Source organism: Ixodes scapularis, unplaced genomic scaffold, assembly GCF_016920785.2.
Source record: "Ixodes scapularis isolate PalLabHiFi unplaced genomic scaffold, ASM1692078v2 PGA_scaffold0__279_contigs__length_252992795, whole genome shotgun sequence".
Lineage (NCBI taxonomy): Eukaryota > Metazoa > Arthropoda > Arachnida > Ixodida > Ixodidae > Ixodes > Ixodes scapularis.
Window position 1 is genome coordinate 81,744,187 of NW_024609835.1, and position 17,910 is coordinate 81,762,096.

General features: G+C 45.6%; 1 protein-coding gene across 1 annotated transcript in view; it reads left to right on the top strand.

The window, feature by feature from the left end:
* LOC8027974 (cholinesterase 1-like) overlaps window positions 1-17,910 on the top strand; it is an 82,642-nt gene continuing 64,732 nt past the window's right edge. The window contains exon 1 of the mRNA XM_042292222.1: window positions 1-85. Within this exon, the coding sequence (XP_042148156.1) occupies window positions 1-85 (85 nt within the window). The remainder of the gene's footprint in view (window positions 86-17,910) is intronic.

The following is a 17,910-nucleotide window of genomic DNA, read 5'->3' on the forward strand; positions in this document are numbered from 1 at the left end:
ATGAGCGTGAAATTCAAACCAACTTCCGGAGAGCATTGGACACTGGTGCTATTGGACATCAAGGCCTCTTGCATATACCTTTCAGGTGAGCTCTTTTATTGCGTTTTGAATTAAATTAGATTGTGTAAGTTAATGGCATCTTCTGTTTTATCTCGAATCTGGTTTTATATAATTCTATGTTAATTTCGCTCCAAATAATGGTTGGTAAGAATATTTACTACTCTTTGTTTTTCAATAGCGCACTTCCTTATTCTTTTTTAATTGAAGGCTGTTAAAATTTCAAAAATGCACCCTTGCATAAGTAAAAAACGTTTATGGAAATTTATCACTAAATTTCAATCGTGCCTGCAAGACCAGGAGAGCACAGCATCAGAGCACTGAAGTGCGACGCCAAGGAACAAAGAGAGGAACGTTTGATTCAAATGGCATTGTGGAAATTTGTGCACGAATAACAATAAAACATTTCGCAAGATGATGCAACCAGCCATCTGCTGAACTGCCCCTAGGCCTGCAAATAAAGATTTTGTTGGTCGTTTTAGCCACCCCACGACGCTCTCCTACAAGGTCTAGAAATCATCCCTTCTTCGAAGCTGAGGCAGTTCGAATATAACACGCGGCACAATCAAGACATTTTTGCAGCAAAATTTCTCTGAGAACGATACCAAGCTCATCGTGGAAAGAATAGAAAGTTTTAGTAGATCGTTCGATGACTCCGATAACGATACCCGACACTCCGCCTTTGTGCATGCATCATATAGGTATCGGAGCGGGTATCGGAAATATCAAACCAAATCACATTATGCAAAAAAAAAACTTTTTTTTTTTTTTGCGAAACTAAATTATGCATTACTGAACGCTTATTTTGCGCCCAAATGTAGCGCTAGAGCACCAGCCGTTATCTCATTCAAAAGTTAAGTGCGATTTTCTGAATTTTTCAATAGGAAAATGGCGACCAAAATACTCCTTCGAATACACGGGGGGTCTATGGCTCCAGTTAACAAAAACGGGCGAAAATGGGCCCCATTTTTCATTGAAAATTTCAGAAAATAACTTATAATGCGTTTTCACATTACGACAGTCCGCCATTTTGTTGTTAGAGGTCAGCGTGATGAAACTTATAACATTTTGCGCACTGCCGATTTGAGGGTGTGATGTCAATCTTCGGAGTGCTCGCCATCTGCACGCGTCAGACTGCTCATCGCAACAAAATGGTGAACAAAATGGCGTTGGTGAAAACACCCTATAACGTTTGAATAAGATAACGCTTAATACGGAAACTTTGGCATCTGGTTCGGTTCTCTAGCGCTAAAATTTGGGCGAAAAATGAGCGTTCGGTGATGCATCATTATTTTTGTAAAAAAATTAAAAAAAAAAGCTAAATTTGGTTTGGGGATTTACTGTACTAAAACTCTCAAATGTGAAACAATAAAGCGCTAATTGCAAATGAATGTGACGGCTTTTCGAAGAATGCAATGATTTGCAGTGTTCTGTGTATCTGAGTTATGTCCAATAAATTAGAGCTTAATGTGTAATATAATTGAGTTAATTAGAAGGCAGAGATAATTGAGCAGTCCCGACGCCCAAGTTCCGAACCACGCGTAGGCAGAGGTCGGCATTTTAGGTCGCCCTCACTCACCCTCACCCTCACAGCCACACTCACCTAAGCCCCTCACTCACCCTCACCCTCACAGCTACACTCACGTTCAGCCCCTCACTCACCCTCACCCTCACAGTCATACTCACCTTCAGCCCTTCACTCACCCTCACTGAACCTCACGGCCCTCACGCACTCACCGCCCTCACGGCCCTCACGCCCCTCGCCCCCCTCACCGCACTCACGGCCCTCACGCCCCTCACTCACTCATGGCCCTCACGCCACTCACCGCCCTCAAGGCCCTCACCGCCCTCACGGCCCTCACCGCCCTCACGGCCCTCACGCACTCATAGCCCTCACCGTCCTCACGGCCCTCACGGCCCTCGCGCACTCATAGCCCTCACGCCACTCACCGCCCTCACGGCCCTCACCGCCCTCACGGCCCTCACGGCCCTCGCGGCCCTCACCGCCCTCATGGCCCTCACGCCACTCACCGCCCTCACGCCACTCACCGCCCTCACGCCACTCACGCACGCCACTCAGGCCAGCTTCAGATGGGGCAATTTCGCCCAGATACTTTACGTCGCAACACCAGCAACACGCGCCGCCCGCGATCACACGCAGCAACCAATTGCTGCAATTTGCCATCGTCATCATAAAATTTTATTTTTCTTGCACTATTTAGACACAATTACGCGTTATAAACGTGTTTTTATGCGTTTAAATCCCGTTAAGAATACTAATGCACCTTTCTGAAACAGTTTATTTCCAAAAAACGATCGATTTCAAACGAGAACCAAGTCTTTCGGTGTCGTCATCACCGGCACGAGGTATCATGTGAAAATTTTGCGTCCCTGATTAGATGCAGCCGCTGCAAACGTATTCGAATTGCTCCGAGTTGCTTGCTTATTTCGAGCCGGACCCGATCTCAGCAATTCGTGTCGATCTAGGGAAAGCTAGAGAACAGCCCGCCATTAACACCAAAATTGCTGAAAAAGATGCTCGATCTGAAGGGGGCCTCACGCACTCACCGCCCTCACGCACTCATGGCCCTCACACACCTCATGCACTCACGGCCCTCACGGCCCTCACCGCCCTCACGGCCCTCACTCACCCTCACACTCATGAATTTTCCTGGTTCAGAAACTCACTCACCCTCACCTCACCTGTGAAGATGAGGGTGAGTGAGGGTGAGTGAGGGCCCTCATGAGTGAGGTTTGCCGAGGTATGCGCGCAGGCTACAAATGCGTCATCGACGTTCGAGCTGTATGGCATTTCAGAACAGTATGCGTGCACAGCGTTAGTTAGCACCGAAGGTGCCCAAACGCGCAAGCTACAGTAGCTTAGACCTCAATCATTCAAAAAGATCTTCCATTATTACTTTTTTTTAAATACTCGTACATTCCGCGTTTTAAAAACTAACGTTTGCGGACAGCGCTATGCAATGGTGGCGCCGCCTTTTGATGCGTCGAAACACCACGTTAGAGCTACCTTCAGAAGATATCCCAAAGAGGGCGCCACATATTCAGAACGTGAGAGCAGACTTTCGCGCGAAATTCGAAATGGGCAGTGCGTAAATTAGGGGACCTTAGTGTCAGCTGTACTCCCTTTCGCCGTAAGTCAGGACCTGGACAAAGGCTCAAACATGGGCATACGTACCACATGTGCAAGGTCACGGCGCATTCACTGCACTTGATAGAGAGATGACGAACACCGCGACGTCGAGCTTTCGACGCCGCTTGAATAAGGCATCAGCTCGTAGTGTCGGCTTACTGCCTCTGACCTAAAACGAGGCGTCCGCCTGTTTCACTAGCATGCATCGGACATAAAGCGCTACCGCTGCGTTCGTTCATGCTCACGCTCTGTTCTACCAAAACAATAATAACGCGTCATGCGCAACAGAAACGCGCCCGAGAAATATTCTATTTTGCTCGCGAGAGGCGCTGCCCAAACTTGAGAGATACAGCCCTGCAGTGTAAACTTTCATTTCAAAGCTAGAAAATGCGATCAGTTCACGCCCCATCTGCAGGAACGCCTGTGCAGCGGAAGCAGCTGTGTTGTCAGAATAAGAAATATAATCTAATAGAAGGGTAAAAAAAAAAAAGGAAAAAAAAAAAAAAGTTACCGGATCGCGCACGCGCTTCAGTGACAATGTAATGCTGCAGAACCAAGCCACGTACTCGCGTCAGTGTTTTTGACAGGGTTGTACACAATGTAATCGACATCTTGCTATATTACCCAAGCATTAAGGAGAATGAAGGGATTGGTGTTACACACGCGCCACAAGCGCTCGTCTTCCCGGTATAACCAAATAACCAAAATAAAGCGTTGACGAACGCGCGCGCAAGCTACAATTTGTTTTAGGATTTTGCTTTAAAAAATTGGCCACTGCTGAGGTCAGCACGTGCAGCGCGTGGAACACCAATCCCTGCATTCTCCATGATGCTTGGGTAATATAGCAATAGGTTTATTCCCCCTTCGCAAGTCAGATCCATCGAATGACATTTCTACGATCGGCGGATCAGACCGCGATCCTTCCTAAGTCACTGCGCCAAGAAGAGCGCGTGGTGATTGATACATCGCTCGAGTGCCGTTCGATACAGCTGACAATAAATTGCGCGTATGACAGGGATACAACCAACGTTCTCAGATCTAGGTCAGTTGACAAGATTCGGAAAACGCCTGTCGCCTTTTTGCGGCGCGTCCGCTCGGTGGCGCCCCAAGCGGTTAACCTAACAACTACACGGATGGGGACAACAAATACAATGACGCAGCGTTCGGCCGACATAACCAAGCGCGGCGTCAGCGTTCGGCTGGAGTTCGTGTTCTCCGGCGAAGGGGAGGAGGGGCTCTTTTGTTTCCACTCGGCCTGCATGAACAATGCAGCATGCACGATCCCAGCTCATCACAAAAGCCGAAGTGGGTCAAGCTCGCATTCTCTGAGGATAGATCCGGCACTTAACGTCGCTTCGTCGATTGTTAGTATTTTTTTTTTTATTAAACTGCGCCCGGCGATCTATTGTAGAAGATGACATGGCCATGCCCATAAGGCCTGTCGGCATGTGCACAGGCCTTGTGTTGAGTAAACACCAAGCGTGGGGAAAACAAACGGGTCAGAGCGCCCCCTATTAGCCCCGAGAAATTCGCGTGGCGCCCCCTTACGGCGAACCGGGGTGACGTCACGGCGAGGAGAGAATTTTTCCCCGACTCGCCCCGTTCGCCCTGTGGAGGCTGTGACGACGCTAGCTGTCGGCGCGCTCGTTTCTATTTAACTTTTTCGTGCGTGTTTTTTGTAGGAAGTGTAAATTTTTATATGTGTTTTTATATTGAGGTATGGCCTGTAGCTACAGGCGAAACTTCAACCAACATTTTGAGCATGGTTGACGGGGCAGGCAACGCATGAATCACAGCTGGTATATGAAAATAAAGAAATATAACCCCAATTGCAGGAGCATCACTATAGATTTACATCTCACACAATAAAGGCTGCTGATGGTCTGAATGAATTGGCAGGTTATGTATACTATTTCTTTTGTATCTCTGTTTTTAAACAAGACAGTCGAAGCATAAAAGCTGCATGCTGCTCAAGCAACATGTTAAATAGTCTGGGCCATGGGGAGAGAATCACAAGTAAGACAGCCCAAGTGCAGGGGCATTGTAAAAAAAAAAAACAAAAAAAAAAACAAGAAACATTTACTATATACATTGCTCGCATTTGACCTTTGCTGGATTCGGATAGTATTTCCATGGACTACACGGGTGGTATCTGTGGACTTGTTTATATCAACCCTCAAGTATAACAAACGTAAGCGAAAGTGTCTAGCTTGTTATTAGTCCCTTAAGCCCTAAAATTGAGATTTTACTTAAATTGAATTGTCCTGAAGCTAAAATACCGGAAACTTTTCTCACGCAGACTGTCGCCCTTCACAGGTTCCACATTTTCTGCTTCTAGTGCTGCATCTACCGCTGGACAGACGTTCGAATGTTTGCTCTTCCTCCTGTTTTCCTCTGTTGTCAGAGAGTCCAGCTGCAGGGAGTTTGAAGGCTAAGGAAGCTTTTAGGGACCTGCAGCAGTGTCTGTTTTAAGAGGCAATGACAATTCAGACTAAGCGGTGTATTTTCCGAATACCCAAGGCTGGAATAAAGAATGTTAGAAAAAATTATAAACATTCCAAATTACGGCACTATTGCTGTGTATATTTGGGCAGTTCAATACATATCATACAGGCAACTGGGTGCAATTTGGCCGTTTTTGCTGCTACCATACAAACTAATTTCCAGTAATTGTGCAACTTCTAAGAAATATGCCTGCCTACGTGCATAAACTATGTAAATAAGTCACGAAAAAGCTACATTTATACAAAGTAACCCTGTTCCACGAGCACTTCAAAGATCATCAGACGCAGGGCCTTTAAAACATCTGCGAATCAGCGCATGCAGAGTGGCAGCGAAGAGTCGGGGTCGCGAGCTCATTTGCCGACCATCCAAAGGCCCATGATATAAATGCCACTTCAAATGCCTTGAAAGCGGGATGGAATATCGTCCTAAATCATTAACATGCGAGGAACAGATTTCCAGCGTCTGAAACACTTGCGCCACCGCTTCACCGACCCCTCGCAAGATTGCCTTCTGTCGTGTGGGCGGACGGGGAGGCTCATCGGCGGAATCGCCTCCGCCGATAGCTTTCGGGATTTGTAACTCAATTTTAAAGGTAAAAGGGACAAGCAGGCTTATAGAATGTACGGAAGCACGTCAATATCGGCCTAACTCAACGTTTTGCACACCAGGTAAACGAAGTCCAGCTCAATCGAAGAGCTTGCGGCACACAACGCCAAACCAGGAAACCGGTGCTGGGTTGCGAGCCGGTGCGAGATCGCGGAGCGGAGTCCTCCCCCCGACGTCACGGTATACCTCACCCAATCAGGGCGCAGCGACCGCAGCGACGCTGGTGTTCGCTCTCGGGGCTAATAGTTCGATCTCCTGCCCACACAGATGCGGCGAAATCGGTGTAGCGGTGGATGCACATTGCATGAGGGGGAAAGTAATTTTATTGTGGCCTTTATGGGAAACATAAAGTTTGCGCAATACTTCAAGCAAAAAGAGCGTCGCTCAAAAAATGTCCTTCTCCGTTGCCTGTGGAGACGTTGACGCTGGTGGCGCTAGGAACGCTACCCACTACCCACCCTTATCTGCACACGTGGCGGCACAAAGAGGAAGGGTTTTCGAACGCCGCTCTTCCATGGAGCTTGTCAGCTGATAAAACTAAGCACGTTCGATACAACCGTGAGTTTGCAATCACAGTGGATCTCTTACCAAATTACTCAAACACCAAGAATAGTTCTGGGAACGTTGGCTCATGCTCAACACGCGCTCAAGTCGGTGTAAAAAATTCGAAAATGACCAAGCAAAGGCGTTGACGAGAGCACGCTGTTATAAATATTATTTGTTTTAGTTGCTTCCTCCAAAAACGGTTACATGTTGCAAGCGGCAGCACGCGCAGCGCGTGAAACTGCACTCGCAGCATGCTCCTTGGTGCCTAAGTAGTTGACAAAAAAAAAAAAAAGTTCATTGAACAATAAACGTTGTAAAGCTCCAATTTATCCAAGCGTAATATGTAACACTCCGATGAAAAAAAAAAAATGTGCGGCAGGATTTTGGTCATACCCGACAAAATCGCCAAATATACCGGAAAAATGCGTTTTAGATCGATCAGTCTAAAAGGAATCAACACAAACACGTAAAAGAAAAGTTGCATAAGCCACTTTTGTAGGTTGTCTATGAATTGCGATAGCATTCGTCATGTTTATTTCCTGTTTTTTGTTACGAGGCCAAGGACGACGTCAAGGACGACGTCTAAGACCTCTAGACGTTTTCTCGCCAAATTTAGCGGGGGAACGGAATTGGTGCATAGGTCAAGTGATGTCAAGTTTGCCGCTAAATTTAGCCGAGAACCTGAATTTGTCCATAGGTCCCGCGACGTCAGGTCACGTGACATCAATTTTCCAGCCAAATTTAGCGGGGCAACTGATTGAACACGAGCACCAGCCGAACGCTGCAGCCACGTCAATGGAAGTTGTGCCGACGTCGAGAGTAAAAAGCGGAAGCCAAAAAAAGAAAAAAACGGGAATCCTCGGCGTTGTATATGCCGTCATAATAATAATAATAAACAATCAATCAATCAATGTTTTTATAGTGCCCAGGAACAACCTTTCGGTCTTGGTACTGGCACACTGAATGGAAATGAATACATAAAACACACAAATACAGAAGAGCAATGCACTATACAGAAACTGATTATAATCATACACGACATACACTGAGCTGAATGATAACAAAATACAATTTCTAGGTCTTGTTGACACTGAAGAGGAATTGCAGTAATGTAAAGAGTTTGAGACGCACTAATAATAATAATAATAATAATCATAATAATTTTTATTTGAACAGATTGGCGGCATATAGCCGTAACTATATGGGCATCAGAAGATGCCCATACATCATTAGAGACACCAACGGCTATGTGAGTATGCTCCTCTTCTTTAACTTAAAACGCAAGTTTCACTCGAAACATTCGTTTCTCGAAGTTTCGAACCTGTCCAATACGCTCAAGCACAGGTCCGCGAAACAATCGAGGGTTGGAAACTGTTCCAATTTCGCCGCTTAGCTCGGGGACATTCAGTTACCTGAAGCCACGGTCACGCTGCCATACACATCATGCTAAAGGCCGTCCCGGTCGACTCCGCCTAAGGCGTGTTTCTTTTTCCCTTGTATGACGCTTCTGTCACGTTGGTCATACGAAAACTCTCTACAAACATGTTTGAAGAATGTATGAAGCAAACATGTCTTTAAGATGATTGAGGCGCGTCAGCAGATTATTCTGTCATCGGATTATATAATATACATCTTATATAATTACATATATATATATAAGTGCATCGTCGCGATACTCATCGCCTTATTCGTTAACGCCGCCTAAACCAACCACTTACGGAGAAACGCGGAGGATTGCATCGGATTCGCTGTGCGCGATTAATTTCGCCAATAACAGCAAACGACACAAGGACGACGACATGCCGTGACGATGTACTTTTGCCGCTGCTCGATTGGCTTCGTCAGACCGCAGCTGCAATCGGCCATGCACTATAATATAATTGCTTCTGTTGCCTTACCCTCTCTCTCTCTCTCTCGGCCGCCGCCATGTTGCTGATGCTGGTGCGGCTGGTGCGACTCTCGCGCCCCGTATCAGCTTGAAATGTTCTGCCACACTCTTGGACTGTGGAAACCCGCTCAGCGCGATGATTCTCTACCTTTGTTTCGCGGTTTTGCATTCGACGTTTTCTGGCCCCTCTAGAATGTTTCCACTTAATTTTTCTGATGCATGCTGCGAACCCTTTCTGTGTTATCTTCCACTGGGAGAAATAGGACTGGTAAGTGCCTGGCTACAGTTGCCTGGCCATTCATGCGTTTCTGTTTGACATTCACGGAAAACTATGGAGGGGAGGGACGTCGAACGGCCCTCGATGCGATTTTGCGAACAATGACAACTGTTCTCCCCTCTCCTAGAGATAATCCGCGTAAAGTCCTTCTCAGATATATCCGGAAATAGTTGTTCGGGTTGGAGTCAGTCGCTTTCGTTCCTTTGCCTTAATACTAATGTGAAAAAAAAAAAAAAAAAGTAATCTTTTCCCAAAACCATAGCCTCCTCTATACGGAGAAAGCCTGGCACATCGACGACGGAGCCATAGAGCGCGCGGCCGCAGGAAAAAGGAGAGGAGGAGCGCGCCGAACGGTGACCAATATGGTAGCGCAGAGCAGAAAGGGCAGACCTAGACAGCGAGCGCTTGGGTCGTGAGCGGCCGCTCCCCGAACCGCGCTTGTTTTTGTGTTTTCGTCGCCGTCGTTTTCCCACTCCGGGAGAAACGGGCGCGGCGATTCGAAAGGGCGCAGGGAGAAACGGGAAAGGGTGGACGTTGGGTTTCTCCTCTCCACGATAGCGACAAGAAAAGAGAAAAAAAAAAAAAAAAAGATTGTTTCTGCGTTTGGCCGCTCGCTCTTTTGTGGCGCTAGCGAACAAGGTTCTCTCCGCTCCTGTTTCTCCGCCCCTCCTTTCCCATTTACGGCGGCCGTCTTTTCACGCGACGCGCCAGGCTTTCTCCGTATAGAGGAGGCTATGCCAAAACGTGTTCCATATTGAAATCATCTTGGATTCCGTCCGATCGTCAAGGTGTGACTGTCGTCGACTGTAACTGTGTTATTTGAGTTCTTTCTCAAATAAATTATTTTTAGATAACGCTGCATCGTGTGGTACGTACAATATATTGTTCGAATGTTAACACTTGCTAATTTCTATATCCGTGTCCTGTCCATTGGTAAACACATTATTTGTGAGCGCGAAAAAAATGCACGCCTTTCGGCTATCTTCTGTTGTAAATTATTTTTGTCAGCTAAGCGCTTTGTCGTTTGACACGCTGCTAATCGGGTAATGCCGTCAAAACTTATTGTTAAAAAAAAAAAGAAAAGATAAAAGAACTAACGTTTTAGTCTCCTTCGTGCTGTCGTGCGCGTACCCAACGAAATAGTTTACAGTTTTTGTGTTTTTCTTTTTTTGCTTTTTTGTTTGTTTTAAATGTGGCACAATGCTTTCTCAATGTCCTCGAGAAAGTACAGTGGTAATCACACTTGTCTATAACGCGCGAGCGTTCGGCTTTCTCCGGGGAGCGCTAGACTGGTGGCATTCGCGGAAACTAAGCTAGTCACGTGGCGCAACATGGAACGGCCCGCTCGAGGGGTGTCCTCCCCACTCTATCAGCGGGCGGCGAACGCGGAAGGCTGCTCGCACGCTTTTTACAAAACATCATTGGTCGAAAAAAAAAAAAGCATGAAGGCGTATCAACGATGTCGTCCTCAAAAAACAAAAATATATCATAAAGCACTTTACTTTTATCGCTTATCAAGCTGATAGAGTGGGCAGGACACCCCTCGAGCGGACCATTGCATGTTGCGCCACGTGACTAATTTAGTTTCCGCGAATGTCACCAGTCTAGCGCTCCCCGGAGAAAGCTGCACAATCGCGCGTTATCGACAAGTGTTATTAGCACTGTACATACACCATGAAGCACAAAATACAACGGGAGAAGACGATAATTTAGCCGCCAGCAGTGGTTCAAACTGCGCCTACGCAGGCTGCGCCCTGTCGAAATCACAATCCACTCGGTTAGTGTTAGCAGAAACGCCGGTGAGAGTCTAGCCTCAAACCCAGTGACTTGGCTCGAAAACGGTTTGTTGCCCCTGAGGTCGAGTGCTTCTTGCAAGTTCGACTGCTCCTAGCGCACTTCGAGCGTTTGTTTACACCCCAAATGCGGCCACGTGGGTTTGTTTTTCCCCTGACCTCAACCAATTATGGCCCGGACTTGACTGCCTCACCATCAACCATTCCCTACCCGTTCCTTGTGTTGTCCTTTAATTGGCGTGGCCCTCTTTGGGCTCCGATCTGCCAAAGACGCATTTTACAACATATAACACGTTTGCATGTCCGGCTTCAGGGCGCTGCCATCTTGCTCGGCTGGGGTGCGCTTGGATACTTCATAATCCGCTTACGAAGCCTTTTTAAGGCGTCGTAATCGGATTATGGCCGCGCCCAAGAGCGCACCCCACTGAGCAAGATGGCGGCGCCCTGAAACCGGACTTGCAAACGTTTGCCAAGGTGTAAAAAGCCAGAAATCATCTCTTGCACTTCCCACTTCTGTTTGATTGAAACGCTCGATGAAGGATGGATGTGCCTTCATTCTTTTGCGCCGAGCCTTTGCGCCAAGAGCGAGTGCAACACATGGGAGAAGCAGAGAAGGCTGAAAAGGAAAGGTTGGTTGTCGAGGTTGGAGCTAATCTTTAGGTCTTGCATTGCTTGATACACCGCCTGAACCCATACTGAACAGTGGCTCTTCCGGAAGCCAGGAGAGAGCGCATTTGCTTCAAGATCGCACTCCTCGTGGCTGAAAGGGGTTCATGAGGTCGTCCGAACTAAGCAAACCGCTTGGTTTGAACGACCTGCATAGATCCCCTTAATTCGGCTGCAAGGAGTGTGATCTTGAACCGACTGCGCTCTGTCTATGGCTTCCGGAAGAGCCACTGTTCAGTATGGGTTCAGGCGGTGTATCAAGCAATGCAAAACCTAAAGATTAGCGCCAACCTCAACAATCAACCTTTCCTTTTCAGTCTTTTCTGCCCTTCCCCTGTAATTTACGATAGATTTTGAACCACACTTTTTAAGTAGAAAGGGAATACACAGGTGTCTAAATACAGTGTTGAGAACTGCATTAAAGCACTACTTCAGGGACGTTTAAAATAATACTTGTACTTTACTTGAAGTACATCCTTCGAGCATAGTACTTGTACTTAAAGTATTTTTTCGGGTACTTTCCGAGGAAAAGTACAATTCCCACTCCAAAGTTCATTCCCCAAATTTGGTCTTGTTGATTTTGTATCACAAAATGATGCAATCTGTCAATTCTGGAGCCACTTCACTTTATCCAATATTCCCCGCCATTTCCGTAAATAACCGATGCACCCCCGATTACACCTTTAAAATGTATACCAGTTAAGAAAAAGGAAAAAACTAACAAACGTATAAGGGGATGAAAGAGCACAATGAAAGACTTTGTTAATAGGAACTTGTACTTTAGTTGGAAAGTACATTGTTTATACTACTTTACTTCAAATACATTGCACCCGGTGTATTTACTACTGCACTTGAAGCACATAATCTCTAATTTACTTGGTACCTCAAGTACTCTTTTGGCGTATACTTCACAAAACACTGACTAAATGGTGAATTTCTCTGGGGAGAGAAGCTGAAGGAGATGGGGAGATGAGAGTACGGTGACGTCAGAACAGGGCCGTGTGCTCCTCGTGCAGGATCTGGCGTTCGAACGTCGAACGCCGGCGTCTGGCGTTCACCGCCAGATCACCAGATTACGAGACGCTACTGCGTCTAGTGTTCAGCCGTCTTGTTGCTCAAAGTCATTATTGCCGGTCGTCTGAAGCTTCGTGTGAAATCATTAAAAGCGGTTTTTCGCCATCATAAAAAGAAAAAAATGCTAACGGTCTTTGACAGAGCAAAACGATATCGTCTGAGTTTCTTGACACCGTATGGAAAGTTGGAGACCTCGGGAAGTCGCATCGCACCTCGTGCATCTGTTTACCCTCCAGAAGCGCCCACGTGCTTCTGTTTTCCAGGTTCATATCACATGAGCGAATGACGTTTGAGCGAATCGCCGTTTTAGAGAATAACGGGGGCGCGCGTTAACCCATCCGGCACGCTGCGCTTTAGCCGCTTCGCGGCGACAGTCTGCGGCGGCTCATTACAAAAACGTGAACCCATTTGGCCCACCCGAAAACGCCGCTTCGCGGCGTCCCACTATTCGCTAAAGTGTCATTCGGTGAAACGTGGGCGTTCGCTAATACGTCATTCGATCAAGTGAGTGCCTCCCCTGTTTTCCCCCCCTATCGCAACCAATGACAGCTCGCGCTTAAGTGCATCTTCATTCCACGTTTGATTTTTTTTTTTTTTTGCGCGCTTTCTACACATGTTGCATGTTAATTGGCGTCTCTGATCCTCCATCCCAATGCGCCCAAAACAATTTTTTTTGTTATTGTTCAACAAAATGGCGACGACCACAAACAAATCAGAGAACGTAGTGCCGGGATGCTCCGAGTGTATACTCTAGGTTAGGAGTAGTATAGGCTGCGGATTTGTAAACATTGGAGTGACGAGCTACCTCGCTCCGTTTTTTTCCCGTTTCTCTCGTATTTATTTTTTTTTTTCACAAGTAAATTACGATTTTCTATTTGCTAAATAAATTTTCACGTCATCTCATTTGTGGATCGTAGCATTTAGAGTTGGGAGATCGATCTCTAGCGAAAACCAACCTAATGGCCGACCAGAATTGTTTTTTTTTTCATGTTTTTGTAATTTCTTTTTTTTCTTTTTACAAAAGTTTGGGAATAGTATTGCCGTTGCCTTCCAGGGAAATGCTGACCCTTTTTTTCCCTTCTGTGATCACGAAGGTGTCGCGAAGGTCCGGCAGGCACCCATTCTCTGAGGCCGTTGCTCGCTGCTTCGGGGAAAGTCGGGGGGTTGACAGCGGCCTTTCCCGAATACGTTGGGAGCTTGTCGGCAATAAATCCAATTCTCACCCTCGATCTTACGTCCTTGATGTGGTCTAGAGCAACTAAATTAGCTACGCTTTAGAGTAACGACACTCCAGCCATCTTGGTTCTTAAGGCCACGGTCCCACTGAATGGGGCAGTTTAGGTAATTTTTGGCAGGTTATTACTCAACTCCTTTTAAATACTGTTTTGTGGGATTTGTGCCATTTCAAAGGAAATGCAATCCTCTTCATTTGATATTATGTATGTGTTGGTTTTTACTGTTCGTGCGCATTTGTAGCTTTGCGAATATGATGGCACGGACCCTCACTTGCTCCGCTAGTTCGTGCTTTATGAAGGATCCATTAAAGATAACACGGTTCCAATATAGCAGTTTTGTTAAGATGAAGTCGTAGCAGAATGTAACGATACACTTTTTGGGGATTTGCACTACTTCGTTTTTTTCATCCCTCCAAATATTGCCCTAAAATTGACATCTTTCAGCAGGAATATGTTTTTAATGACTAGCGCTAGGACAATGAAATTAACTACAGATGTATTGCTTATAATTGGTAATGTGCAATAAAAAATTTAATGTTGTGTAAATATTTTTTGTTTAGATATTTTATATCAAACGTAGCACTTTTTTGTGCTTCGAGTCATGGTACTTCAAATGCCGCTGAAGAAATAATTAAACTATGATAAAATATTTTATAACATTTAGAGCTACAATGGTTGCCCAAGAGGTGGACGATGGCTTTTTTTCATTTTCGAAGTCATAACGCTCCAGGAGCTTTTCAAACTTACCTGTTTTTGACGCATATCTTTTTTGGACATCAAACAGATTTATTGGCATCTAATAACATTTATTGTTTGGAATAGATATACATTGCGATGTATTAAATGTTCACAGTGATCTTGCTTTGGTTTTTTAATAGGTGTGGAGCTTAGCTAATTTTAAAAACAATTAAAAACTGTTTGGGTTTTTTGTTGCGCTACCTGGCGGATGGCAGACAAACTGCTGATTTCTAATGTTCAAAAAATTTCCGAGGGCGGCGTTGGCGTCTGTATCATCATCAATCTCCGTGTCGTTTTACCTTCACATTTAAAAAAATATATTGGACGATTTACTATCGATAAATGAATGCTTTAAGTACTGGGTCAGGTTAATGAATCTAAGACAAATAATTACACAAGCGTAGCGTGATATAATTTGTTCATTATTCGATATGATTGAAATCAATAAGCAATAAAGACTAAGAGGAAAATAATACACCCGAGTTCACTTCATGCCTAGAGTCACTAAATGAGCTTTAAAGTATCGGCACTCTGTTCCCCAAAATTGTTTTGGGCGCCGCCATTTTTGGTCTTGTTCAGAGCAAACGCAACTGCCGATCGTCATGATCCAAAAGTACGACTTCCTCAGCTTTAGGTGCGGTGCGAGGAAGCTGGTGCAATATTGCAATGCTCTGTCGCGGGTCGTTTAAACATTTGTGAGGGACGGAAAAGCTTCAGATAACTGGCAACCATGATTTTAAGCCACAATATGGGCAAGTGTCGTTCCTCTGAACCGTAGCTAATTTACTGGCACAAGCGGGAGCAATGAGGAAGAGGCAGGTGTCAAAAGGTAGTGGCTTGTGGAATCCACGGGGCTTACGTCATGGTCCCTCCAGGTATTACAAGCCTCTTGAACAAGAGCATGAATAGTGTCATTAAATAAGCTACGCTTCAGGGTAGCGACACTTGGCCATATTGTGACTTAAAATCATGGTTGCCAGTTATTTGAAGCTTTATCTGAAATCACAAGAAACGCTTTTCCGTCATCCACTTTAAACAGTTTGCTACAAAGCAAAGCAACATTATATGAGCTTCCTAACACCGAATCTAATGCTGAGTATGTCGCACTTTTGAATTATGACGATCGGCAGTTGCGCCTGCTCTGCACAAGCACCAAAATGGCGGCGTTCACAACACTGTTGGAGAAAAGATTGCCGATACTTTGAGCGCAGCTCATTTATTGGCTCTAGTTCCCGCGAAACTCCTTTTCCCTGACTGAAACTGAAAGTAAATATGAATAATACACCATTATTATAGCTTATTTAGTTATAACCAACTACACATTATGAGAGGAGGAAGCGGCCGGGTAGGAGAAACGTGGGTTTTATGTGCGACCGTTCTAACTAGGGTGCCTCAATGTCCTAGTTCTAACCGTCTCAGAAGAGAGAAAGCGCGAGCTTTCGCTGGTTTAAAAAAGGCATCCAAAGAAAAGTAGCGGCACGCTGTGTTCTTTGCGATTATGCGTCTAATTGCAAATTGTTGTGTGTATGTTTATACAGCCGTAAGTTAGACTGCCTTAGTGGGCGTCTGGTGTAGCTGTAGATGAGCAATTTAGGCAGTGCGGAACAATTACAAACCTGGGGTCTTTAACGTGCGCCACGCAGTAGGGATACACGACCGCACGCCGGTACGATGCTCTTCCAGATCGAAACGGGAAGGGGTGGGGCGGGTTCTGCAGCGCGAGCTTTCGCTCCAAGTGCTCCGAGCTGGTGTGCGCTAGACCATGCACTCGGCCACCGATCCCCCCCCCCCCCCCCCCCCCCCTTGTGCGTCTAATTTATATACAGATATTAGTATTTGAAGATCGACGATGGACGTCGATCGTCTCGAGGTAATGTTACGTAATAACATTATATAAATAATAAATATGTTGAAGGACTGAACGACTCAATTTTTCAATTCTTGGATTGTAATATGGCGGTAGCCTATTGTACTTACTGTTGATGAAGAGCAATATGAGGTGACGAGGTAATGATTAAAGGATGAGGCTCTATAAGGACGACGACATTAGTGGGTATCGAACCACAACGCACAGTGCCAGACATGTTTCAAGTATCGTGTACCCAAAGACTTTCCTCACCCGCAACAGAATACTGTAGAATCCATGAGGATGCTGCTTTACAACTGTACGTGAAACAGAAAAACTGCACTGTGCAGAAGTGCGGCTTATTCGGTAATATGAGGGACGGATTTCTAGCAGCATTCCCTGATTGACTACTTGGAACAAATGGCCTCGTTGACGTAAGTTATCCCCGTTCCAAAAGATTCTTGAAGCATACTTAAACCGCAAAGGACTATGAGGCGAAAAATAAAAAAAAGAAGCCTGGTGTGAAAGGTCCTAATCACCCACCGTAGCTTCTAATTCAAACACAAGGGCAGTTACACATTACACAAAGAGAGTTGTGTGATTTAGTTATATTTACACTCAAGGGCATTGATATCCAACGTATTCAGAGCGATGACACCTTCTGGTCAACCAACATAGATCCTTTTCTACTCAAGTTTTACATAAAGGGCCCGACTTCCGCTGAAATTCCTCACGTAGACGAGTTATCCGACCGAATAAACTGCCATTACTCCCGATCTGGGAATCTCTTAATCTTCGTTCGTAGGCCATAGTATCATGAGATAGAGGGGTGTGGGCTCTTCGTCCGCCGAATATTGGGTTCGGCGGGTTTTTTTCCGTGTGAAATGAGACCGTCGCGTGCTGCCGGAACAAGAACCTGTGATTCTTCACTGAACAACTTTTTCCGTAAGCTCCAAAAGGGCTTTTTTCCGTTTCGCACGCCATCTGTTCTTTTGTGCCCGTTAGTTGCAGGATGGTATGGTGCACTAATGTGAAGCCTGATGCCGTTTTTTTTTTTTTTTTTTTTTAAATTTTGTTTATTTTATTTGAAGCAAGATTTGGCGCGTTATCAAAGAAAAGTATTTTTGGTAGGGCAAAAGTAGGTAAAAAAGACCGTAGAACGTCTGTGACGTGTTTGGACGTCGTGGCAGGCATCGTGTAAACTTCCAGTCACTTAGAGTACGCATCGACCATGACTCCGCAGATGCGGATACGTTTCGCCACCCACCGACTGAATAGTGGATCGTTTTCAGTTACTGCTCATGATGCCGTTGGACTCAAGGAAGACTTCGAGTCTTTCCAGAAAGTTTCTGGGAACTATAATGTAACCTTTACAACATCTTCCGGACCCCGTGAAACACAATATTTCGTGACCTTTTTTTAGTCGTCATTCAAATGGTGAGGTAAGTACCGTAAATCGCGAAGCGGTTTACTTGACGTCCGCTTCCACTGGTGCCATGGGAGATTGTGTCTACTGAGCGTGCATTCT